We start from the raw sequence: 25256 nt of genomic DNA, 5'->3' as shown, positions 1-25256 counted from the left end.
AGTTGGAGTTTCAAGCCCCAGTCATGGCGCCTGTTTGGATCATCGCGAGTCAGGATTCTGCATAGCCGTCAGAAAATGATACAAATGATAAAAAAAGCTTCACAATACCCTGCAGTACGAGCCCATTTCTTTCTGGCGGCCCGGCATTTCTTTGCATGATAGTGGTCCTTCTGCACATCATGGTAGAGCTGAATGACGCTGTCGTAGATGGGTTGATATAAATCGGCGACGAATTTCATTTGCTTGTAAGTACCGGTCTTGTACTCGTCGATAGCGGCAGCAAGCTAGTTAGAGATGAATGAGCGAAGACGATTATCCGAGCCTGAGATCACATACCGCAGTCGCTGCAAGTGCAACGGCACCTTCGGGGACAGCATCAGCGAACAAGTCTGGAAATGACTTCGCGAGCGCGTTCTCACCCTTGTAAAAATAGGACATACAAAAGCTGCCCAGGGCCTCGTTTGCAAGATTATTGGTCCTGCCCTAATACACACCGTGTGAGTCAGTAAGTGCGGGGCTATTTCTCATTAACCTGCCTGTGCATCTACTCCATCCCGTAGGAAAGCACCATTCTGCAACAATGTTTTGACGTTGTCACGCACCTCCCGCTCATAGTCGTTCTCGTCGTCAACATCGGGTGGAAGAATTTCGTAATGTGCCAGAACAATCGGACGCGCAGCCTTTTTCATTTCGGAACGCATAGTAGCGCGATCGTCCCATAGCTAAAATAATTGTTAGCGTGATCCGACAGAGTAAGAACACAAATACCAGGACTGCCATATCAGATTTATATTCATCCCAGTATCCGTCGTCAACACCAACACCCTGGGATCCAAAGTCTTCGAGTGTTTCTAAGAGATATTCAATACCCTTGGTTTTGAGAAAATCACTGCGCTTTGACGCTGTGCTAGTGAGCAAGCCTAGGCGTGATTTCTTCTTTGCGGCCTCTAGTAAATCCTTCCAAGAAGGAGGATAGAAGCGAATGTTCTGCGCAGTTGCTTTGATCATCCGCGTTCTCTTGCGTGGTACTACAACCTCCTCTTCAGAAGAAGATTGAGCTGAATCTTGAGTAGTAGCGCGACGACGCAAAGTCTCGAGCTCATCCAGGTCAGGCATGCGAGGGCGACAGTTCTTTGCGCGATGGTCTTGGAGGACATCTCGGGCATTGTGTGAGCTGTCGGCGACTCGTGAGCGTGCACGAGTGAATTCATCTGCATAAGGCAAGTGGGCAAGTTCAGTAGCATGATGGACACATGCATGGGATATCTTACCATCGTTGCTATCTTTCGAGGTGTCATGATCCTGGTGGGGGTCGTCAACAAAACTGTCACCATCATCCTGGTCTACACCCAGATTGGTCTTGTCCGAGGAGAGGACTACACCAAGGAGGGATGCACCTTCAGGTAGGTCTTTCTGTGGTCTTGTTAGTTATACAGAACGAGGAATCAAGACACGAGACCTTACCTGAAGGTTCCAAGCATGATCGCCTGTCATGAAACCATGATAAACTCGAACCGCACGTTCGGCAGACTCGTAAACCTTGCATGGGATGAAATCAAAGCTGGCGGCCAACAGTGGGTGACTGAGAAGTGACTGCAAGCACTCGATTGCGTCCCGATAAAATATTTGAAGGGTTTTTGTCGTTGGAAACTCGGTAGTGATTTTTTGATACTTCCATTGAGGGGGAGCTGGGAGCAATTCAACACGTCCTCGGAGTTCTCGCGAAGAGCGAAATGACAATGGGAGTGTTTTGGTCTGAACATAAGTTTAGACGAAGAAATTTAGAGGATAGATGAACTCACAAATTCAAGATTGAGGTACTCGTCGATTTCGGCCATGCTAAGATCGGACCGAAGAATATACGATGCCATCTCCCAGTCCGGTTTGCTAGTGAAAGGAAAGTATTGGTTTTGCTCCCTCTCTGCAGCATATTCATCCTCGTTGAATTGGTCCATGAAAGTCTTCCCAACACCCCACGTCTTGCCTGCACCGTCATAAAACTCCACTTCTTCACCGTAATCTGCCTGCGAGCCTGAAGACCCATACTCCGCTCCAGTGTCTGCATCAACTCCATGGTCCATATACTCCGGGTCAAAGGTCGGGTCCGTGTCGTTGTGGAGAGGAAATTGAGGACTTGGAGCTTGTGCTGGTCTTAAGATGCGAACTAGGTTACCATCCCACTTGTAACAGTGAGAAGAAGGCTGATTCAGGTGTTGCAGAAAGCGTCCCTCATTCTTAAAACGCTTGCTGCAGGAGGGGCAGCGCATATCGAAGGTGCGAAGTAAGTCATTGAACTCATTTGGATTCAATATTGTCCCGGCAATTTCCGGGACGACGCAAACTGTAACTACAATGTCGAAGTGTCGTTCAAGCTATGCCTCACCATCTCAATCATCTCAATCCCCGTATTCGCTATGTCGAGGCCAACAAATCTCAGATTCTGTAACTCCTTCCGACATCTCAGATGATACATCTGACTCCTCGGAAGTGTATAATATGGTGAGTTATGGGCTGGATTCTAACACTTGCCTTGAATCAGTTTTATCTACAGTACATACGCCGCTACCCAAATGAACCATTTGACGCTTACATGGACTCAATGCCGGAGACTTCAGAGGAAGCATCTTACCTGCTCGAGATGGCACGAGCTGATCTCGAAGTTCGACGTCTCGAGAAGGACCTTGCTGAGCGGCTTCTTCATCAATTTCGCATGCGCAAACACCACCTACGACTTCGAGCGAAGAGGGCAAAGAGAAATTTTGGAGATGCGGAAGCTAATGTAGGGCGCACACGCGCTCTCGTGGTGAGGTGCGGGTTTGTCTGCTCAGAGCGGTCACTTTGGTCTCCTCGTCCAAAATCCACCATCAAGTCATGTAAGCGAATTCGTTCTTAAAATCGGTATGCAGTCGCTGATGAGTACAGCTGATTAGAATATCTGTCTGTTGGATGTTGCATTGTGACCATAGCCTTGTACTGTGTACATGATTGTCAATACATATACGCATTGCACATTTTATATTTTAGCTATCTGTTGAAGTACTTTATTAAATGAATATAAGTTGTCACGCTGTGAAATGCATTCTCCGAGATCTCGTGTTTTGATGAAGACCAGCAAGATATTGATATTAATCTATAATTTACATCACATTTTATCGCCTGACCCTGTGCACTGTGCGAGACTGTGCCGCACTGTCACTCTGTGCGCTCTGTGCGCTGTACCACTGTGGGGCTGTGCTAGTTGTGTCGCTGTGGGAATCTTGTATCCAAAACCGGTAGTTTGCTGATGAGAGAGGCATCGACGACACAAGCAACGGCGAGCGCTTCCTGACCTGCATTGGCCTGAGCTTGGACTTCAAGTTGTGGTACTTGTTGCTGCGATTGCAACTAATTGGACATGGGAGAAAGTTTGGAAAAGGTAACAATCACACTGGCAAGATCTGCTTTCAAAGAGTTTCAAAATTTCAAGGTCCACGACATCGAGGAGAATATCGCGGAGTCAAATTGTGGTCAACGCTGTTTCATGGGGGCTAAAATCCAGGATACTAATTACACCTGCCCCTGCCCGTTGCATGTAGATAGTGTCGACAAGCCACTTTATAGTCGCAGAAAACATTATGCTACAGGTCCCACCAGTATCATGCAGGATCAAACTAAGTACCGGTTTTCATGGTGAATTGCCAATGGACAATTATGAAGGGAGACAAATCTGTTCGCAGTTAGACCTAGTATTCAACCCGTTGGGGAACAGTCCACATATCTTCTACTACTAGTCCTCTTCCTGAGTGTTGAATGGGCAGCGAGTAAGAAAGCCTCGCAAGCTCCGAGTGGCGAAAAGGTTCAAACTGTGGCTTATGGATCGAGTAATCAGCGAGACGTGCACTCAGGATCAAAGCATCCTGCCGTGAAGAGTTATCCACAGATGGCATCACAATCGAAACTGCGGTGTGGTCTTGCAGTGGCGCTCCCAGCAAGTCTGCTGCACATGCGTATGGCAGGAGAACTGGAGCGGGAAGAGCATGGAGCATGATGGTAATTGAGCGCAGAAATAATTGTGATTATACCACCATTCAACCGCAGCAAGCTCAGTTTGCTATCAAATTTAAGCAGCACACCGTGACGAGATGAGAGGAATAAATATAGAGTTGCGAGTGCGGCCAGAGTTCATCAGCGATGTTGTAAGGATGAATGAAAGACTCTTGCGAATCGTCATCAGAACCATTGGCTAGCTGACCACGAGCATTGGAACCAGCAGCTAGGAGGTGACATAGATATGGAGCCTGAGCTTTCATGAACGGGCATGATGTAAGATTTGATCGCGATCACTGAAAGAAACTGATCAATCGAAATCAACTCGGATTGTGCATGGATATGGATATGATTTTCGTTAACCAGTTCTTTGCTGTCCATAGTCCTGCAGGTAAATCAAATGTTGTGGATGTCGAATACAAATATCATGAAAGGCAGGTGTCATATGAGCGTGTGACAGATGTGAGAAGCAAGAGCTTTCAGATATGGCACAAGTGAGAAAATGAGACGCTCGAGTAACCAGATACACGTCTGACAGGTAAATTCATAGTAGGAGAAAAGGAGCTCGATTGGGTGCAAAGCGATTCAATTTGGGCCTTGTAGAGTGGAGTCGGGGATTGTCAGTTTTTCCAAAGGGTTATCACACATCGGCGTATAGGTGGCTGAACGTTTGGATCAGACAAAATCCTGTTCCCACTAATGTGGGAGTCGGGGATTGTTCGAGTTTAGCCTGAAGGTATATTTCATTGGAGATGGTGGGTGGTACTGCAGACGAGAAGTTGAAACCCCGCTTCATGAACCGCGGTTGCGCGTCCGAGACCTTGCCCCAGACCTGCGGTAACTATGCCTCAAGATCTGTGGCAGGACTTGTAAGATGGATACAGGCCCCGGTGGTCATGGTCACTGATCAAAACGAAGTTTGAATGTTGAACTTTATGTAAACTTCATCAATCACCTGCTCTTAACACATATAAAGTGCTTCACAACAGCGCCACAGATATGGCGTATTCAGCGCTCAGTTCCTACGTTCAGTTGAACTTTACAGAATGGCACGACGTCGCCGCAGGAATACCCTACAACAAGGCGAAACGGAGCTTGCAGGAGAAGCTCAGAAGACGGACGGCTCTCTGAGTCCATGTGCGCCTAAGCCACAATACCAACATTTCATTCCACGGTTTATATTGCGAAGATTCCAAGTCGAATCTGTAAAGTGTGTTTCAGAGTCCTCTCGAGCACTCTGCGTGTAGACACTAGACCAGAACCTGAATGATATTCTCTGCAGGTCCGAAAATGAACGAGACAGAGAATCTCGACGCACCCGCATTGATCCTGAATGTGTCCACTACTATGATATTGCTACGGGTAACCTTGACATTCGTCCTATTAGAAAGGTTTACGGCGTAGAGAATTTCTACCAGGACGTCCGAAACACCGATAATATCAACGAACTAGAGGAGAAATTAGCAGTCCTCGAAGGTCATGCAGCCAAAATCATCATAAAATTGCATGAAGCGCTTCCTCAGGGTACTTTCACTCTGAACCGGAGGTCTCTAGAGCTCCTGCGGAAGTTCCTGTTCATCATGCATTACCGCAATGTATCTTGCTCTGGTATTTACTTTCAAGCAGATCACCCAGAAAACGCAGGAGCCCGTCAGTGGATCGAGTCCTTCATGAAAGGCGAAGGGTATTCAATCTGCGGTCGAGATATGGCTATACTTCCTCAGATACTTCCTGGACGCGTCTCATTCAGACATCATGCGAGATGCTGCAGAACTCATAGAGAATTACGGCGAAGAAGGTCTTCAAAAAATGATCACTGAATCGCATATCCCACCTGATCTCGAACACTTCCCAGCTTACTCTTACCACGTTCTCGCAAACAACTATTTCTTCAGTATCTGGGAAGCCGTGGAAGGAGAAGAGTTTATCGTCACGCACAACGCATTTGGTTTGTGGGAAGGTTTAGGAGGTGGCTGCCGTGGCCTGCACCGCATATTCGTAGTCAGCCCTCGCATTGCTATCGTCCTGCGCCATGTGATATCGCGTCCAGAAATGAAAGAACACATAAAACCGGGTACGTTCGTGAGCTCCTTGCTCGACGTGAATCCAGTACCACCAACTCCAATTTACTCCCGTGGGGAACACGGTGCATACATCAACCACGTAAATTTCCAATCCGCGATGGAAGTTGCGCGTTACAGATCCTCCCAGGAAGGGGAGAGTGACAATTTTGTGTTCAAGATCACAAAACTGTCGCAACGCCAAACATTGCAGTTCAATTTCGTTGTGCTAGTCAACGTGACGACGAAGACATGCGCTCTGACTTTCCTGTCAACGGGGAGTATGCTTCGCACCGCACGTGCGTTCCGGAGTTCGCTAGCCAATGTCCGGGCGAGCGAGCTGTTCGTTCCGCTCATTACGCAATTGACGAATACCGTGGAGGCAGAAGTGTCGGCTCTTCGCCCACCATTACAGTCACCAGCGGCTGTCCTCGACCAGGACGTCGACGCACTTACACTCGTCGATGTAGAGCTCTATGTGCTTCTAATGCAGATATGCACAGGTAGCAGGCGGTTCGAAACGGCATATGACAGGGCACATCTAGTCTTTAGAATCATGGAGAAAGCAAAGCCCACTTCGTTTGCAGACGAAATCAGCCGAGAAGTCGAAAAGACTTTCAAGGTCTGTAAAGAGGAGGATGAGGTGTCTCCCGCAGAAGGCGTGAGCTTTGCTCCCTTACCCTCTTCGATTTCCAACGAGTCATCTTCTCAACTCTTCCAATTCATGATACCTTGCATGAGCAGACTGGGTGCCTTGATGTCCGGAGGTGAAGGGATTTTGGAAGAGCTCCAAGATGAAGTCGCCGTAGTGAGCTTTCTTGCACGTGCGTCAAGCAACCCTGGAGTGTGGCATGCGCTCTCGTGTATCAGCCCACAGGCTCCCGAAATCTTATCAAGGCTATTCAAGACAGGCACTTTAACAGATGCATCTGTTAAGATCTTCATGCGGAATATGTACCGCGAGCGGGCTTCGCCATCATCTTTCTCTTCCGTGTTTCACCTGGGATATTCGTTACGAGCAAAGTGCGGGATGGCTGGGCCGACCACCAATCCTATCAGTCAGAGTTACTACCAGTTAACGGCTTCTATGATCCAATGTCTTGGTCGTATAACATTGAGGTCCCTGCCGGAACCGTACGCTTCGCAGCCGCGCGAGAGGCCCAAGGCCCGGCTTGTCTGCAAGATCTCAGAAAAGCATTCAGACTTACTTTTCTCGACTATGAAGGTGATACTGCAAAAATCGCTCCCGGGATATGAGCCGGAGCCAGGAGGCGACACTCTGGACCAGACCGTTAGAAAGTGGATAGATGAGATGGCCATCGTCGGTTGTCTTGCATGGTTGGGAAAGCACAGGAGGAATTTCTTGGACTGCGTTCTGGATGGGTTTCCCCAGGGTATAAATGTCAAGTTGTTTGAAGATGAAGAAGCAGTACCTGAATCAGCTTGCTCGAATTGATCTTCTAAGGCGTCCAAGATCACTTACTGATCGGACACATCCTGACTTGTACATATTTTTAATAAGATGAAGACTCATTGAGATACCGATTTCCAGATTCACGGCAGTGCAAGTGTCTATACTGATAGTCTCCCGTGGTCAGACCTTGATAGAAGGAACTTCGGAAGACAGCCGTTCCTTCTTTGTCAAGTGGCAATGCTAGCAAGCGTCATCCAACTGTAGTAGTTTGCATAGGATTGGACCAACAGGTACTGACTAACTTTTTCCATCCCTGCATGTATAATGTCATTTGCCCCGTTTGAAGGCAGAGCCTGAGGTTTAGACGACAACTCGGAGTGCGTTTTCCCACAACAGATTTTTTTACATAAGCTGAAGTGAAAATGTTGAGCGGAATGGGATCTTTTTATTGTGATTAATGACCGTCATGAGGGTGTCCGGATTTTTTTTCGCTCGGGGTTTGAAGTCGTTCGAAGGAACCGAGAAAGGTCCAAATGATAACAGGGTACCATGAACTCCTTCAGCTGCTGTATATTTTGCAGGCCTGACCTATCATGTGATACCACAGATGCGGCCAATCATCTCATGCCCCTTGTGCGTCGCAACGAGTCCGCAGTATCACGTATTCCGGATCCTCAGCCTCTCCTGAATACATGGTCCGGTAGCCTTAGTACTATCCGCCAACAACTTGAAGAGGGTGCTGATTGTATAGCTTAAAATTCTATCCAAACGTCATATCTGCAATCCCTTACGGATAGCAAAGAAGATGCGTGGCCCGCGGACGCCTACAGGGACGGCATCAGTGAACCGGTGAGTTCTTGCTGGCGATTATGCTGATTGCGGTGCATTTACATGGCCATATATTGCTTTATATTCCAATGTGACGAAAGCCTTTCCTATATATTTCTTCTCACCGGGTAACTCTCGTTGGCAGGTTTGTCCGAAGGTTCAGGGGACTATGATAAACCACACAAGCGTCACGGATCTCTTATATCTCGCCAGCGCTTTTTGTGTAGCAGCAATCGTCTTGTTTCACCATCGTCACTTGCCGACATGCAAGACCTGCTGCCACCGCCTGTCGTGTCTTCCGATATTCGTGTACCCATCCGCGGTGACCCTTCGGACCATGAGGAGCTCACAACTGAAAAATATACCCCGCTGCTTGGAACAAACTCATCGTCTTCCCCATCTACACGCCGCTCGCTGAGATTTTGGCTCATTCTTTACTTTTGCTTCAACCTTGGACTTACCTTGTACAACAAAGGTGTCCTCATCCGCTTTCCTTTCCCGTACACCCTCACTGCGCTGCATGCTTTCTGTGGGACCATTGGAGGGTTCATATTGCTGAAAAATGGTACATTCGTACCTGCTAGACTCACCGACGCAGACAACTTGGCGCTTGGGACATTTAGTGTATTATACACCATTAACATCGCCATCAGCAACGTATCTCTGCATATGGTCACTGTTTCGGTGAGTGATGGCATACCTGGCACAAGCTAGGAGCTGGTAATGAGTGCCACAGTTTCATCAAGTAATCCGTGCAGCCACGCCGATTTTCATAATTCTTCTCTCGACCTTCTTATTTGGCACCCGGTGTAGTAATCACAAGATGGTATCCCTGATCCCTGTCATGGTTGGCGTTGGTTTTGCGTGAGTCATTTCTCGCCTCAGAACGTCATCTACTGATTTCCACTTAGGACGTATGGAGATTATTCGTACACAACAAGCGGACTCATTTTGACCGTACTGGGAACAGTACTTGTTGCCATTAAGACTGTCTACACTTCTATTCTGCAGTCTACCCCATCATCGATCTCCTCGCAGCCACGCATAAATTTTGTCGTCCCCCCGCGGTTAAAATTGCATCCGCTAGACCTGTTGACGCGGATGGCGCCGCTTGCATTCGTCCAGTGCGTTTTCCTCGCCTACCTCACGGGGGAATTATCACGCGTGCATACATGGAGTTTAGAAGAGATGACGCCCGTCAAAGCGGCGCTCCTTGGGGTTAATGGCCTGATTGCTTTTGGTCTCAATATTGTGAGTTTTACGGCGAATAGGGTAGCAGGCCCTCTGAGTATGACTGTTGCTGGTGAGTGACCATTGTCGTACACACAACGCCACATCTGTTGACGAGCTTACAGCCAATGTCAAACAAGTCCTCTCTGTATTTTGTGCGGTCATTCTATTCAAAATTACAATAACGCCGACAAACGCGCTTGGCATCCTTCTCACGATCATTGGCGGAATGTGGTACGCAGCCGTTGAATATCAAGAAAAGAGAGTAAATGGAGAAAGTAGATCATGATTGAGGTGATGTTGATGCTAGAGCTGTTCATTCTTAGTGACTGCATTTTACTGTAGCCCCTTCGCTTTTCGAAACCATTAGACATGCACAATGCATGCACACGTCCCATCTTTTGGACTCATACCATATCTGTAATATAGAGATATTTTATCCATAGCTCTCGGATAATGCCGTTTGGATAATGATACAGCTTCCAAAAATCCTTCCGGCCTATGTTGACGCCTCCTTCGATTGTGTGATGCAACTGACATGCGCAAGGTGACTGACAAATGTTCAATGTATATGTGAATCACCTTCGCCTCTTCAATGATTCGGTGAAATGCTCACTCCAATTCTCCAATTCTCCACTCCCCGCTCAACACACCTGGTCATCTCCTTGCTATGCTCATTCGGGATAGAGGCATGCAGTCGAACCATGCGTCCGCGCGATTCATTCCATTTCCTTTCTGTGGCTCAGATAGATGAAAACACATCTGAGACTAAATCGGCCACCTGGGCTTCACGGTCACTTCAAAACACCACAACTTAAATAAATACCACGACGGATCCTTGACCAAATATCTCCTCCCTGCAGAAACTCGGCAAGCTTTTCCCTACACCATACTGCTAGTTGGTACATGTACATGCTCCTGGAAGACAATCGAATTCATGCTAATTTCTGCGTCGGAAGTGGCCACGAGTTTTGCGTGATATTCTCGAACGCTAAGGATGAGGCGTGGTCCCAGCACAAACATCTGCACGAACGATAAAATTTGAAGAACACCAGTGAGTATCTGAGCTCCCATGGAAGGTGAAATCTACAGAAATGATGAGCAGCGGTTGCAAGGAGATGTAAGCAACAGGTCGGCGCACCCAGAAGCACTGGAGAGAGATAAACCAACTCGAGGCAAGAGACACAAGCAAAGCTAGCACGTGCGGAAGTTGAGCAGAAAAATATAGCCACCTTCACACAACAAGCTCACCATGCAACATAAAGCACGTGCGATTTTATCAGCACTCTGAAACAGTCCCCAACGAGCGATCCTGTCGACTGGCCGAATGGTCGCAGGTCACGGAAGTGTCTCACAGCAATCCAGACTGAAAGACACAGTGCGAGGACCTCCCAAACAGTGTTGAGCACCCAAACCATTGAGGCCAGAAACTGGACATCCCCCTCATATCCATAACTGCATAGATGCATGCCAGAGAGTATCAGCTCCTCTGGTGTTCGTCCCATGAGTTGTGTTCTTCAAGTCAACAAGTAAAGCTTACCCCCTACAGAATGCTTCAGTACTATTGCTGTGATTACTCCACAGGCGATGATTGCAGCCAGGAAAATAATAACAAGGAAGATAAGCATCATCCTAGATCTCTGATACATGGCATGCAACCGAGCAATCATAATGACTTGCATCGTATTTCAGTCGAGTTAATATCACTGAGGTATTGCAGCTCACCGCCCAGCATGGCAGGTACGACCACATTTGTCCCATTTAATGTGTAGACCAAAGTATTGCCTGAAATACCCAATTAATGGTCGCCTTGTACTAGGATCAAACACTCCGACTCACACCTGTGTAATCATTATGTCGAGCCAAGTTCAATGGTCATAATCTCACTCACCCCTACAAATAAATGTATCCATTAGATGGGAATGAGATAGTTGCGTAACACTCACTGCATCTGTTAGTGAGACCATTGTCATGTATGCTGTGTGCCGCCGGTCAGAAGAATCGAATACAGCACGTATGAGACATACGCAGGACGCTGATACTGATCATGAGGGAGGGGCTATTAGCACAGCATCAAGTTGTTGGCCTCAAAAACATACACAGAATATGGTATTCCAATGTAGCGTACCTAGAACATTTTGCAGTCAGTACAACTTGCCAACCACGCTATAGTATAACATGAGGTACGAACAACGAGATACAGCATAGTCATGAGAGACCATTGTTGCCTCTGCCCAAATTTAATCGTATTGCTTTTCTTCTGATGTGAGACCTTGTCACTCACCCAGATCAGTTCAATCTATGACACCATTCTTAGCAAGTTGGCTGCTCCGACAATAGCACAGACGTACCTCTTGTCCAAGTGATAGCACTAGAAATGTCATGAGAATAATATCAGCGGTTTTCGAACACTATCCTGCTCACCCCAATCGTATACCACCACGACGCCGGCGGCAACTACAAAACCGCAAGTCGATGTTAGATTGAGACATCACCAACTGATACGACGAACCCGTCCAATAGCTTAAAAAAATAGCCGAACTGATCAACGGCCACAAACTGGGATCATTTGATACTACGGTCATATTCGAGAGATGGATGCGAGCAGGTGAGGGATGTTGGGGGTTATAACAATCTAGTGTTCATGCTAGATATATCGCTGTTCAGCGCTTGTATCGCCAAAATCGGCATGATGGTGATGAATATTTATGCCCACCTCAAGGCCCTTGAAATTGGTTGAAGTTAGTACTGCGATGCGAAATCAAGTAAATGTGGAAGTCTTTGATTAATGAATCAAAATATTTTTTGATTCGGTTTCTGGTACCCTGTTATCATTCGGATCTTACTAGTCGGTTCCTTCGAACAATTTCAAACCTCGTACACCGATTGTGCGTATCCGTGATAAAACACTAAACCTTCTGTGCTCGGTTAAGTGTCTGAGATCATGACTAATCTACCCATTTATGGTAAGTACTGCAGCTGCAGACTTTGCACGGATCCGAAATCGAACACTCTTTCAACTTTCAAAAGATTTCTAGATACAATCACTCTTCCGGATCCGTTCACCTGCTTCCACAAGCTATTTACCCCATTCGTGCCCCTCCACGCGACATCGTCGTTAACGTTCCGATCTTCCAATTAATATTCAGCACGTTCTCTAACCGGTGCCCAGTCGACAAACTAGTAATCTTCTCTTTGCACCGACACGGCCTGCCATCAGATTCAAATACACGTGCAAGTATCACATATATACGTTCCATTAGCACGCTGCATAGCTCTATTCCACAACCTAATTTCAACGATCTGATAGCGATCTGCACCTTCTATTACGGGACAGAGCGCCTTTGCACACGTTTTTTGCGCTCAGACAACTGGTGCATTAGTGATACTTTGTCATGCGCGCTTTACTCCCCACTCAGCACATCACACATGCGCATCCGTGATAGAGGTAAATACTCGAGCCGTAAGTTTTTTACAACCATCATACTCGATATCGTTAAATCATGCTTAAACACAGGCGACTGTCATCGATGACATGACTATCTGACGGTGGTCAGCGATGGGTTGGTTCAATCAGATGATCGACGCCCAATTAGTTGACTAGTGGTCTCCAGGACATCCACACCCTTGCGTCTACCCTTCGCACACGATTCAGCACTCCTTCTCTTTGGCCCTAATGGATGATGCGGGTAGTCAGGCGTTCTCGCTGATCTGACGCATTATCAGCCATCTGGGGTTTTACAACTCCCTCTCGCTTATTCTTTTGCGAGGGAAACTTGAAGTCAGTCCGTCCCTAGTGATGTTCTGTTTTGAATATTATTATCCTTGGCGTTGCCACCTGCGACAACAGCGAGCAGGCGTGGGAAATATGATGACGAGCTCTCAGGGCAACCCTGGACCTTCTATTTCTTCCCCGTTGCACTCTTTGACATTCCCTATGTTATATCGCTGGGAAGCCTCTTCTGCTGCCCAACTCTGGTTGATCGACGGTTTATAGGAATATTCTGGGACGCGCGAGCTCGAGAAACCAACGTCAAATCATACAGCGAGGCTTCCAAAAAAGCTGCGCGGATTGACGGTACGAACCTCTCGTGCCCATAATATTGAAAATCGGCCAGAGCGTTGACAGGCTGTCGCGGCGACTTAGATATTAAGGCTGATCGACAAGATCGGCATAAATATAAATCTGTTCTACACCATGGATCTCTTAAACCCTTAGGATACAGTATGGCACGGTCACACAAATCAAAAGCACAAGCGCGTGGCAGAGCGTGCTCGAGCAAACAGTCATTCCGAAGTAATTGCAACGGTACCTTTTGCACGTCGACAAGCGCCAATTCCCCAGCTGGAATATTTTAAGAGCAACATGCACATGGGCTACGTCTCAATGATTCCGGGCTGCCTTTGCCATTCAGTTATAACATCCTTTTTATCATCGAATGATGGCAAGATCAACAGGCCGGAGTCCTGATCACTGCAACCACGATTATCTGCACAGCCTGGGTGTCATTGCATGGCTGCGTTTGTGTCATCCTTCACTGAAACGTGACATTCGGACTGACTTGGCTCGAATAGGCTCAAGCGCTGAAAAGCGGCATTATGGCATGACGATCACGATGAAGATTAGAAAAAGTATTAGTAGGCATAATCTGATGCGCAAAATGTCGCGGAGGCGTCTTTAATAGCATCACATGTAGCATGTCACGTAAGTACCAGTCCGTTCGATCAGATCATCGAGTCTGAACGCGAATAAATGTGCGCGGGCGATGATAGCGTAATGATTGTCACGTCGATGATGTGCCGTAAAGTTACTAGGAGCAGTCACAGGCAACAAACGTCCAACCGGATACGTCAAACACAAGAAACCCAAAAAAAACTTGCGTAAAATGCAGGAAGACGCGATGAACGTTCCGTCACATCATGATCAGGGAGCTCGTGATCCGACACTCTAACGTAGTCGCTTCGAACTTCGCTAAGCCTTGTTCAGATTGTTCGCCTCCTGCAGTGTTGTTAGATTAACGTTTGATACCAACCACCATATAAAACGGCCAGCTAGGAAGGATGGCTCAGGAAGTGTAAGATGGTTCCCTCCAGATCGCTTTCATCTATTCTTGCCCTGCCGGCGCTTGCCTTCCTCTCGCTGTCAGCGAGCGCTTTGCCTCATCCTCGGACGGCATCAAGCACAGCTGCTCTCAAGCTCGCTGTTAGAATAAATTCGCATGGGACCAAGAACATCGCGGCTGCAGATCGAGCTCGAATCCAAGCCTTACAAGCTGGCGGCAGCTCTTCCGTCGATGCAACCAATGCTGTGGCGATGTACACCGCTGACATTGGCGTAGGGAGTCCAGCAACGTACTGTAAGCTGCTCGTGCTCCTGCAATTTTTTAATCTGACGCGTTGTCAATTTCATACAGACACACTCGTGCTAGACACCGGAAGCTCATTCACCTGGATCGGGGCTAACAAGACTTACAAACAGACTACCACGAGCCATGACACGGGCAATCAATTTGTGGGTATTTGTTTCTACGTGGCACATACATTTTGTCAAACCGTTTCCAGTCTGTTACATACGGCGATGGGATTTATGCTACTGGAGAGGAATACACAGACACCGTAACGCTCAACCCTGATCTGATCATCAGTGATCAATCTATTGGCGTCGCATCTAGTCACTCATATCTGGATGGTACGGATGGAGTTCTTGGCCTCGGACCGGTCGATTTGACGGTTGGCATCGTCAGTAATGGAAATGAAGTTGCAACTGTGATGGACAACCTCTATACGCAGAAAATTATCAGTTCGGAAGTACTCGGAGTGTTCTTTGCACCTGCTTCCTCTGACGATAGCGGCGGTGAGCTCACATTCGGCGGTTATGACGCCTCCAAGATTACTGGAGACATCAGCTATGTGCCGATCACATCAATATATCCAGCGAGTATGTATTGGGGCATTGATCAGTCCATCAGCTATGGGTCTACGTCCATTTTGGCCGAGACAGCTGGTGTCGTTGATACCGGATCCACCTTCATTTCCATTGCAACTGGTAAGTGTCCTGTGCGACATTGAAACCCTTCTAATCCACTGTTCAGATGCCTTCGACAAATATCAGTCTGCTACGGGGGCAACCCTCGATGAGAGCACTGGTCTCTTACAGATCTCACCTGACCAGTACAACCAGCTCTCATCCTTGTATTTCACTACTGGTGGGGTTACTTATGAGCTCACCCCCAATGGGCAAATTTGGCCTCGATCGTTGAACACAGCCATTGGCGGGACCACCGACGCCATATACCTGGTCATCAGTTCCACTGACACCCCCTCTGGTTTTGGCCTGGATTTTGTGAACGGCTACTGTTTCCTGTACGTTGAGCTACTTTTTTTTACCGGGAAGATAAATTGCTGAATTATTCTTCCACAGCGAGCGGTTTTACTCGGTGTATGATACGACGAACTCCCGAGTCGGGTTCGCCACCACTGAGTATACCCATGCCATGACAAATTAACTACAGTCCTTCAAGAAAATCATACGCCCGGGGCCACATCAACCCCACAAGAACATTCGGAACCGTTACTTACATATTTCGTCACATTCATTTAACCCTGTTGATATTACGTACGAGTCGTACTCGTGAACAATGTGCTATTACATAAATAACTTGAGCCAATTGAGGGAAGTTCAAATCCTGCTTCGACGAACTGAAGCAAACTTGAAAAAAAAAACTTCGTGTATCATGCCTCATGGACATCGATCACCTGCTCCTAACATATATGAAATGCTCCATAGATATGGCATATTCAGCGCTCAGTTCCTAGATTCGTTGAACTCTACAGAATGATATGACGCCGCCGCGGCCCGCAGGAGTATCCCCAAACAACAAACCAGAACGGAGCTTGCAGGAGAACTTGAAGCTCAGAAGACGGACAGCTCTCCGAGTCAATATAATACCAACATTTTATTCCACGGTTTATATTGCGAAGATTCCAACTTTGAATTTCCAAGTCGAACCTGTAAAGTGTGTTTTCAGAGTCCTCTCGAGCACTCTCAGGCTGCGTGTAGAGTCACTGTAGACACTAGACCAGAACACTGAATGATATTCTTTGCAGGTCCAAAACCGATTTCCTGACTCACGGCAGTGCAAGTGCCTATATTAATACTAATAGTCTCCCGTAGTCAGACTTTGAACTTCGGAAGACAGTCGTTCCTTCTTCGTCAAGCGGCAACGCTGGCAAGTGTCATCCGACAGTGGTACAAGTAGTGACTAACTTCATCCCTCCTTGCATAGTATAGTTCTCGGATAATGCCGTTTGCCCCATTTGCCAGTCTCAATACCTATAACTCCCTATGATGTTCGGCCATCAAGACCCTCATGCGGCACTGCATGAATATTTCGATTGGTTTGTCCAAACGCTACCAAGACCGGAGTAGGGATTAGGAAGTGGAGATTTGATTAATACTCACTGTCGTACAGGATGTCAATAATTTCCCACTTCTTTCAGCCACCGTCATCCTTATCGATTTCAGAAAGAAGAACATCAGTTGAGTAAGTCGCTACAGTCAAAATAGATGCTGGATGTGTGGTATGTACATACCTGTCTCCATCTCGAATGTAGACTCAGAGAACCATGACATCGTCGGGGGATATAAGGATAAGTCGAATAATCATGACACACGATAAGTCCTCAGGGACACAGAATTTTGGTTCTTATATCATGTTTCGGTGGAAAAGGCTAAAGTTAAGACAGCGTACCAACATAGTACTAAAAATATACACAACCTATGAGCACTTCGGAGTGTCGAAGAGGTCCATGTCATGGTAAATGTCGCGTAGAGTGTTACATGTCAGCTGATTGAGTATGCAGAAAGATCGTATGAGTAGTTTGAGTTCGTCCACGGGAAGCCTGCGATGAGAGTAGTCAGCAAACTTCTAGTATATCAGCGTGATGTGTACCAGGGACCAAAGTATCCCGCGACAAGGCATCAATTCTAAATGGCCATAGATTAGAATCTGCGGAGCGATCTTGCGGTGAGGCTTCCGGAAAGTATTCCGTGTGGGCATTTGGGTAGGAATGAGATGGAGAAGGAGAAGGAGCCCCGGAGCGGGCGGAGGGCAGAGAAGGAGAATCAAGGTAGGAAGAGCATGGAGACAGACGACGGTCGTTGCAAGTAGAGGTATCTGTGACTAGACCGCCATCAAACCGCAGCAAGTTTAGTTCGTGATCAACAAACTGAAGTGCTTCTGCGGCAGAAGGTCGATCGGTGGGTACTATAGACCAGCAACGGGTCATAAAATTCCAGAACTGGTCGGCGACACGATCATCATCTGGACGAGGATGCAGTTCCTGCTCAAAGATCACTTTGCGCAAGATTGCGGCTTCACGATTTAAGTGAGGCCAAGGTACATTTCCCGTCAGAACCTCCAGGACGAGTTAGTATACCATATTTGCAAAAGGTAACGGCTTACTTGGAGAAAAATGTTACCAAATGAGTAAATGTCACTCTGAGTGGTGACCGCAGAGGCTGGTTCTTCCCCAGAAAGAAGCTCAGGAGCTGTCCACCTCACTGCTCCTGGATGGCAGCTCGACTTCGCGAGGTACGTCATGCCAGTTTGTTGTGTCAAAGTTCCGGAAAGACCAAAATCTGCAAGATATGCCCTTCTATCGCCATCGACGAGGACATTGGTCTTGCAGTCGATCATCATTAATACTACGAAGGATCGAATTAATGAAGTGTCTTACGCCAGTGAGATCTCCGTGGACGGCTGGATTGAATTCCGGGTGTTTGTCTTCAGTCAAACTAAACGTATGAACTGGGGGAGAAAATCATGCGTTTTCCTTTATACATGCACGTTTTCACTCACGATGGTTGAGACCAGCGGCAATGTCACGGAGCTTGTGCACAAAACATCAGCTTGGGCCCGAACGAACTATGGACGTATTTGAAGTTCTCACCAGACACATACGATCAAGCACCGCAAGAGTGTCACTGTTCTGCTTGAGAAACGATGTTAGAGTGCCGTTGGCGATCCATGGAGCAACCAAAGCTACTGAAGTGCCAAAGTCCGAAGTTGTACCCATGAACTTCAAAATATTAGAATGTCGCAGCCTCTTCCAAATTCCGAGCTCTCTCCGAAACACCTAAGGAAGCTCGATTAGATCTGTCTATTCCCTGCTACATATAAAATATTACCTGATCACTGATGAATTGCGACCGAATTGCCTTGACAGCAACCTGTGGGTGACAGATGCATCACTAAATGTGGAAGAAATGTGAAATCCGCACGAACCTCTACATCGCCATCCGGTCCATGGTATATACATTTGTAGATGTTTCCGTATGTGCCGCCGCAAACGGGATCTTGGCTGCATCGGGTGATGAGCCCAGTTAAATCTGGGATGAGGATTGTGGGAACTAGTTGAGTGGAGGGAGTGACATTGGGAGCGGTAAGTAGGGATGGTTGATATGTGAATCTTGGCTGATCTGCCATCAAGGGCCCGCCAACTCCAGTGTTCGTTCCAAAACTTGGTTTTTCAGGGAGTCCACGAAACTTTTGGATAGATGATTCCCTCCCAGGTACACTGTATGGATGTCGGCGATGTTGCGCCGATGAACGGGGAGAATTATGATGGCGCTGTGCACCGAAGTTGGCCTTACTGGAAAGATAATATGGGTGCACAGGGAGACTAAACTGGGAGAGTGATTGTGCGTCCATCCCCTGCTGCATGCGTAGGATGGCCGTTGCAGTGAGAGGGGCGCTCATGTAACCGATAGGAAGAGATAAGCGTGGGCGGTCGTGCCGCGCCTGTCGCGGGGCCTGTGACGCGGCCCATCCTTTTTCCCCCAATATATTTCCGGCCAGGAATCTCACGAATGAAGAGGCTCGGACCAGGAACGAGAATGGGACTCAGTCTTGGATCAAAAGACTAAATTAGCTAAGGACCATACCTAGGAACGAGAACGGGACTAAGTAGGGTAATAGTCAGGAAATGTTCGTAGAAATGTGAATAAGAAAGCTCACCTCAGTCTTGGATCGAAAGACTGAGGGAGAATATTCGACGGGGAGAGGTATCAATACGCTGATTGAGACGGAGAATCAAAGGTGAACGTGTATGATGCGTATAACGAGGGGTGATTGCGTATGTAAAAGAAAAGAATGAGTACGTACGAGAGTAACGTCGAAAGTCATATCTTGATAAGGAAGACGACATTTTGGTTTGATACAAGCAACTTTTCGGAGTATACCATCCTCCCTAAATCATTAGTGGTAATCAGAGTGAACGATTATGAAGCGAATACGAGGCGAAATTCGAAAATCACGTGAAAATCGCCATCCGCTTTGAACACTCCGCAGGCTGGCAGCGAGAACGAATTCTCAACGCGATTCTGGTTGGATTCTTAAATAGGTATGTATGCTGAAACTGACAGTCCCTAATGTGAGTAGGTGAGTTATATATGTTTTCTGATATATTTCACGCACTGGATATCAGGGACTTCATCGTCATCGTTCTCGTCCTCAACCTTCTCGACAGCCTCCGCAACCTCGACACTGCCCGCCCATACCCGCTGGCTGTGGCTAATGTAATCGATGTCACTGCCATAGTTGAAATGGTAACGAGAGCACCCCCTAGGTTGTCTAATGAGGCATGACGAGATTCGTGCTCAACAGGGCGCAGGCGCAGCGCTTCTTCGTGCAAAGAGATGGCCTCGTTAGGTTTTTCTTGGTGATTAAAGCGGAACATGAGTAAGAAGGCCAAATTGTTCAGGTAGACAGCATGGTCAATATAAGGCGGGCCCACGCGAGGTTGGTGAGAGCTGTTGCGTCAGGATGGTGGACCGGAAACTACAGTTGGCGTTCGATCAGAAAAAGCTAACAGCAGAGACCAGCGTCACCCACGTTATCACAAGCAAGTACAACAGCATCCTTCAGCGTGAGGGAAGGGTGGATACCACACACGGGTGGGAAGGGTCGATCTACGAGATGTCAGTAGATGAAAAGTAGGTCACTCACTGAATGGCCCATCTCAATGACCGAGTAGCTCATCCCACAACATTTGAAAATTCCTGATGACTTCTCCGCTGCCTAGCATTCGATCGGCCTCGTAGGACGCCCTGATCTCTACTGAGAATGCAGGTGACGCATATGATGATCTAGAAATCGAGGATCAGTTCTCGAGTCGCATCAGAAAGTTTTCGACGTTTCAGGGTCACGGTATCACACCACACTACAGATCTCATGAAATAGAACTTTGATGGCTGATTTCCAGCGTCTCCTTGAGTCGATGTTGTTGGACACGTAAATTCCAGCGGGAATGCACACGGAAGGGACTCAAAGATTCTTTCCACTGATGTCCATAGATAGAACGTGAGGATCATGAAACGGATATGAAGGCAATATAATTGACCCACCTTCAAGTCTAATATATCGGCTTTCTGGGCTACTAGACGTGATGGTACGAAGAAGCAAAATGACGGGTGTGTTGAGTAGTGGGCGGAATGGGTGAGACGGGAAGACAGTGGTGGAGATATGGGGACTGTGGACAGCGTTCGGCTGAGAGGGAGAGGAGAGGTTGCGTATTCAGGTCATACTGCGCGTGTATTTCCATATTATTGAGGGTTGTTCGGCGTGATAGACGCTGGTATGATTGAACCAAGCGCTGAGGAAGATGGCCGGCTACATAATGTTAGCAGGAGAGTCTGTGTTAAAGAAGCTTAGACAGTGTCATGATCAGTTTTCAGCGAATGTGGCCTCCACAAGGTTGAAGGGGACATGTAAGTCTCAGCGTCTGGTGATGGTTGCTGCTCCTGGACTTGTATCACGGAGTCGTACCACACATTTAGCACATTATCGCAAGATGCAAAATCGACTGTATTTCTTGAGGTAATGGCAAATGCAAACAATGCAAACCGCTGAAAACGGCGTGCACAGAAGAGCCGAATGATTCTATACGACGCTCCCTCCCAGGTGCGTCGCGTCGCTGGACGTAGGCTCTAGAGTCCTACTTGAGCAAGAAAACGTGTCCGTAGGTTTAGCCTGATTAGAGTACTAGCTTCGTTAACGTACGTTTCTGCTGAATGTGGTTGGGGGTCCTGAGGATTCAGCTCTTGAAGACTCTGATGAAAACAGAGAGCTTGAAGACGACACAAAGTCATCTATTTCTGATGATCATATGAATCAGAAGAGTTTGAGTTACCGGACGAGCAGGACGAGGGAGAAGAGGGTCTAGTAGAACGGGAGGAAGAGCTGAAAGAAGGGGAAGAGTTAGAAGCTAGCGGGAGAAACACAAGACAGACAGCTGGAAGAGCAGAATGAAGAGCTCGTCTAGCTGACAATTATATATTGATAGTCCGGATTCTGGATGCGCAATTGCGTGCAAGGTGATGGCAGTACGGTCACGGTACAGCCTTGCTGGCAGGACCTGAAATTTAAATTTGAAATTCGATATAAATACCTCTCGATCATGTTCCATTCTTGTTTTATACGGTTGTCCTCCTTGCGGGGCAACATCAATATTATTGGGAGGGATGTCGTTGATTGATGTCACGGAGTCAATCCTACGATATTTCTGTGCTCTTCAGCGGAAACAGCGCACGCCAACCGATATAATTGGACGGAGACTGCCGCGTCAGTAACTGTTGGCAAGCTTAGAGTTGACTCAGGCTGACTCCCGCACTTTCAAACTATAGCGTCAAATTTCTCGCCTGAATCTTTGTCAAAAGCGTTTGAAATTCCTGCGTGCGCGTTTTTCTCCGCCTTATGATAGAACCAATCACCGAATCCCTGTGTTTCAGTTGCATTCCTGATCTTACTGATCACATAGTCAAGGACGAACATCCTGAGGCTACAAGTAGTCATGAGTATCATATTTGCAAGTGCACCTTGGACCGACCGAATTATCCTCCAGTATGTGCTAGTCAAACAATCAGCATAAACCGATAGTTCTCACATCTCCAGGTCACCGTGGCAGTCAAGATTATTAGGGTATTACAACCTGAGAATGCCTCGGATCTCACCAAGAGATACAACGAATTACTAGAAGAAATCAAAGTATGGGGAAGACTTCAGAATGAACATATTTTGCCTGTGCTCGGACACGTTTACGGGCATGGTCATTTGCCTAGCCTTGTGTTTCCTTGGATGGAGAATGGGAGCTTGACTAACTTCTTGCGCGAACGCAAGACCTTAGAGCGTGGTGAACGTTTTCGCTTGGTGGGTTCATCTAATTATGATGGGATTCATGAACAAACGAATTTCCCTGCGTTTAGCTGCAAGATATCGCTTCGGCACTGCAATATCGTATGTCTGCTCGTCTACAAAACTATAGACTCTCAAGTGGGTTTTTTGTCAGTGCATGTTATCGCAGTGGTCCACGGAGATCTAACAGGTGTAAGTTCTTACCAAAATCAACAAGGCAGACGAGCACTGATTATCTCTGATGCGCTGGTGCGTCAGGACAGCATCTTAGTTGACTCGCATGGGCGTGCTTTTGTAACAGGCGTCGGGCTTTCCATGAGGCTTAACGAGACCACGCCCAAACCAATTGGTGAGGCCGCTCTTCGCTGGACAGCTCCCGAGCTGGTCTTCAAAAAGACTCTTGCCACTTCCAAAAGCGATGTGTGGTCTTTTGGTTTGCAACATGATTCATGTACATCATCGGCACATTCAAGCCTACGTTGTGTATCTAACGACCATCTCAGGTGCTCTCTGGGCAGTTGCCCTGGTCGTCAAAAATTCGATCCCACAATATTACCGCGTATTTACATAAAGGACAGGTGCCACTGCTACCACAAGTAGTTCGGGATCAGGCCCAGGATTCATCCTTCCTCCGAAAATGCTTCTCTTTTCCGCCAGAAGACCGCCCTTCCGCGGATCAGACGCTAACATTTGTACGCGAAACACTGAGGACGGAAATACCGCAGACTGCGGAAGCTATGGCAGTACGTCTGCTGGATAAGTGCTCATATGCAAGCTGATCTCCATATCAGTATGATCATGACAAAGGCATTCCTCCTGTTGATCAGCATGCTCACGACAAAGGCATTCCTGATGTTGTAGCCGAGTTCAAACGACGCGTTTTTGATTTGGTCCCTCCACATTTGATCGATGTCGAAAAGATAGTGTTGGTTTCACGGACAAACTTGTTGAGATGCTAAAACCAGAGACGATCACTGAGGAGGAGATCCATCAGTGTGGGGGATGGTCGAGGCAGTCTGCCATAGAGTTGGCTGTGGTCAACCGGCTCAAATATGCTATTCTATCACACCGATGGGGAGAATCGGAGCCGACATTCCAAGACCTAAAACGCGAAGGAGCGGGTTACAAGAAGCTGGAGAAGTTTTGCTCAAAAGCAAAGGAATATGGCTGTCGTCTCGCATGGTCTGATACCTGCTGCATTAACAAAGAAAGCAGCTCAGAGCTCGACGAAGCCATTCGGTCGATGTTCGCATGGTACCGCGAGGCCTATATATGCATCGTGCACCTGGCTCAGACAAACTCATTGGAGACGCTGGGAAAATGACGAGTGGTTCTTTCGTGGCTGGACGTTGCAGGAGCTTCTCGCACCCCTTAAAATGAGGTTTTATTACGGTCCTACATGGACGCCCCTTACGCAGAATTCCAACGACAAAGATGACGCGAAAGTTGTTCATGCTCTTCGTCATGCTACCAATATCCCCGCAAACGACCTGCGCAACTTTCAGCCTGGGCCGAATCGTGCCTGGGAGAAGATGAGCTGGGCAGCAAGTCGGAAGACAACCCGTATTGAAGATGTTGCCTACTCTCTTACCGGCATCTTCGACATCACCATGACGGTCGCATATGGAGAAGGAGATCGAGCGTTCAAAAGATTCATGGCAGAGCTTATTGAGAGGTGCAAGGAATGGCAAATTCTTGTGTGGGCCGGCGGACTCCCTGGTGTCCAACGAAACCTTCCTGTTATCGCACAACGGACGAAGCAGCACTCAAGATGCTCAAGAAACACGAGATCTCGTGGTGGGAGAGGGTTGCGGTGATGATGACTTCTCGGTCACAAAGCGTGGCGTGCAGGTCAAGCTATTCATGGTCCCTGCCTCCATTGACCAGAGTCACTGGCAGTCAACATCCCTTTCCCATCCCCCTGGTCGCCTCAGGACATGGCCGCTCGAAAAGCTGGTCGTGCAATCCCCTTTCTTTCCACCTGCATCTACGACAGAGTGGGCGATCGGGATCGTTAACTACCAAGACCATGATGACGACGCTAACAAAGGAAAGTTGAAAGCGGGACAAATTTATGTATGTTTCCTCTTGAGGCGGGTTTTGTCTTCCTGGCCTGGATACCGTGCGCAAACCACTGGAAGAGGGAGGTTACAGAGAATATCTTGACGGTTCGTTGCAAACGTGACTTCGAAAAAGAACTAGAAATTGTTTGGCTATAAGTTTGGAATAACGATATAGGATTCGAGCTGAATGAGCAGCGTAGCTGGGCTATTTTCTCTGGAGGAAACACAGCGGATCGGAACGCCAAACAATGTTACGGAAGATTCAACAAAATTGATTTGTGGTACTTTTTGTAGTGTCCCCAGCTCAATGCCTACAGTATCTGTGTTTTGGTGCATAATCATGATAACGTTGGTATAACGCCGCCCATTTTGCTTGTCGACGCGACGTCCTCGAGACTCCTATCTATACTGGACAAAGACAAATAGACCTGGATTGACTATA

The 25256-nt window shown here is 47.5% G+C and overlaps 6 protein-coding genes across 6 annotated transcripts; 4 read left to right on the top strand and 2 right to left on the bottom strand.

Annotated features, from left to right (window-relative positions):
* Window positions 1-1344: 1344 nt before the first annotated feature.
* On the bottom strand, window positions 1345-2081 carry DFJ58DRAFT_652900 (uncharacterized protein; the record flags this gene model as incomplete). Its single annotated transcript, XM_041381711.1, has 3 exons — window positions 1345-1413; window positions 1465-1755; window positions 1803-2081. Coding segments are annotated over 3 exons (639 nt in total), but the record flags the coding sequence as incomplete, so codon positions are not given.
* A 2901-nt stretch (window positions 2082-4982) lies between these two features.
* On the top strand, window positions 4983-7542 carry DFJ58DRAFT_852487 (uncharacterized protein; the record flags this gene model as incomplete). The annotated part of the gene is made up of 4 exons (XM_041393831.1): window positions 4983-5236; window positions 5309-5710; window positions 5751-6100; window positions 6137-7542. Exons 1-4 carry the CDS (start codon window positions 5073-5075, stop codon window positions 7540-7542), a joined length of 2322 nt encoding a protein of 773 aa, XP_041248995.1. The 5' UTR covers window positions 4983-5072.
* Window positions 7543-8390: 848 nt separating this feature from the next.
* Window positions 8391-10027, top strand: DFJ58DRAFT_22073 (triose-phosphate transporter family-domain-containing protein). The gene is made up of 4 exons (XM_041379313.1): window positions 8391-9012; window positions 9065-9192; window positions 9240-9631; window positions 9684-10027. Exons 1-4 carry the CDS (start codon window positions 8593-8595, stop codon window positions 9845-9847), a joined length of 1104 nt encoding a protein of 367 aa, XP_041248994.1. The 5' UTR covers window positions 8391-8592; the 3' UTR covers window positions 9848-10027.
* Window positions 10028-14477: 4450 nt separating this feature from the next.
* DFJ58DRAFT_697227 (acid protease) lies at window positions 14478-16245 on the top strand. Its single transcript, XM_041383498.1, has 5 exons — window positions 14478-14915; window positions 14973-15070; window positions 15121-15604; window positions 15651-15921; window positions 15980-16245. Exons 1-5 carry the CDS (start codon window positions 14639-14641, stop codon window positions 16062-16064), a joined length of 1215 nt encoding a protein of 404 aa, XP_041248993.1. The 5' UTR covers window positions 14478-14638; the 3' UTR covers window positions 16065-16245.
* A 1037-nt stretch (window positions 16246-17282) lies between these two features.
* On the bottom strand, window positions 17283-19397 carry DFJ58DRAFT_21972 (kinase-like domain-containing protein). The gene is made up of 7 exons (XM_041379305.1): window positions 18846-19397; window positions 18749-18790; window positions 18511-18696; window positions 18420-18450; window positions 18298-18368; window positions 18024-18242; window positions 17283-17976 (listed from the first exon to the last, which is right to left on the bottom strand). Exons 1-7 carry the CDS (start codon window positions 19317-19319, stop codon window positions 17476-17478), a joined length of 1524 nt encoding a protein of 507 aa, XP_041248992.1. The 5' UTR covers window positions 19320-19397; the 3' UTR covers window positions 17283-17475.
* A 2533-nt stretch (window positions 19398-21930) lies between these two features.
* DFJ58DRAFT_742213 (kinase-like domain-containing protein) lies at window positions 21931-24917 on the top strand (the record flags this gene model as incomplete). The annotated part of the gene is made up of 12 exons (XM_041387182.1): window positions 21931-22181; window positions 22244-22292; window positions 22349-22460; window positions 22512-22766; window positions 22823-22853; window positions 22906-23202; window positions 23255-23280; window positions 23330-23494; window positions 23543-23616; window positions 23676-23996; window positions 24046-24450; window positions 24512-24917. The coding sequence occupies exons 1-12, from the start codon at window positions 22082-22084 to the stop codon at window positions 24915-24917; spliced, it is 2241 nt and encodes a 746-aa protein (XP_041248991.1). The 5' UTR covers window positions 21931-22081.
* Between the last annotated feature and the right edge of the window lie 339 nt (window positions 24918-25256).

This window comes from Suillus subalutaceus, assembly GCF_016647625.1.
Source record: "Suillus subalutaceus strain FC151 chromosome Unknown DFJ58scaffold_10, whole genome shotgun sequence".
Classification (NCBI taxonomy): domain Eukaryota; kingdom Fungi; phylum Basidiomycota; class Agaricomycetes; order Boletales; family Suillaceae; genus Suillus; species Suillus subalutaceus.
The sequence above is the reverse complement of the archived record's forward strand: the minus strand, read 5'-3'. Positions and strand labels throughout refer to the sequence as shown.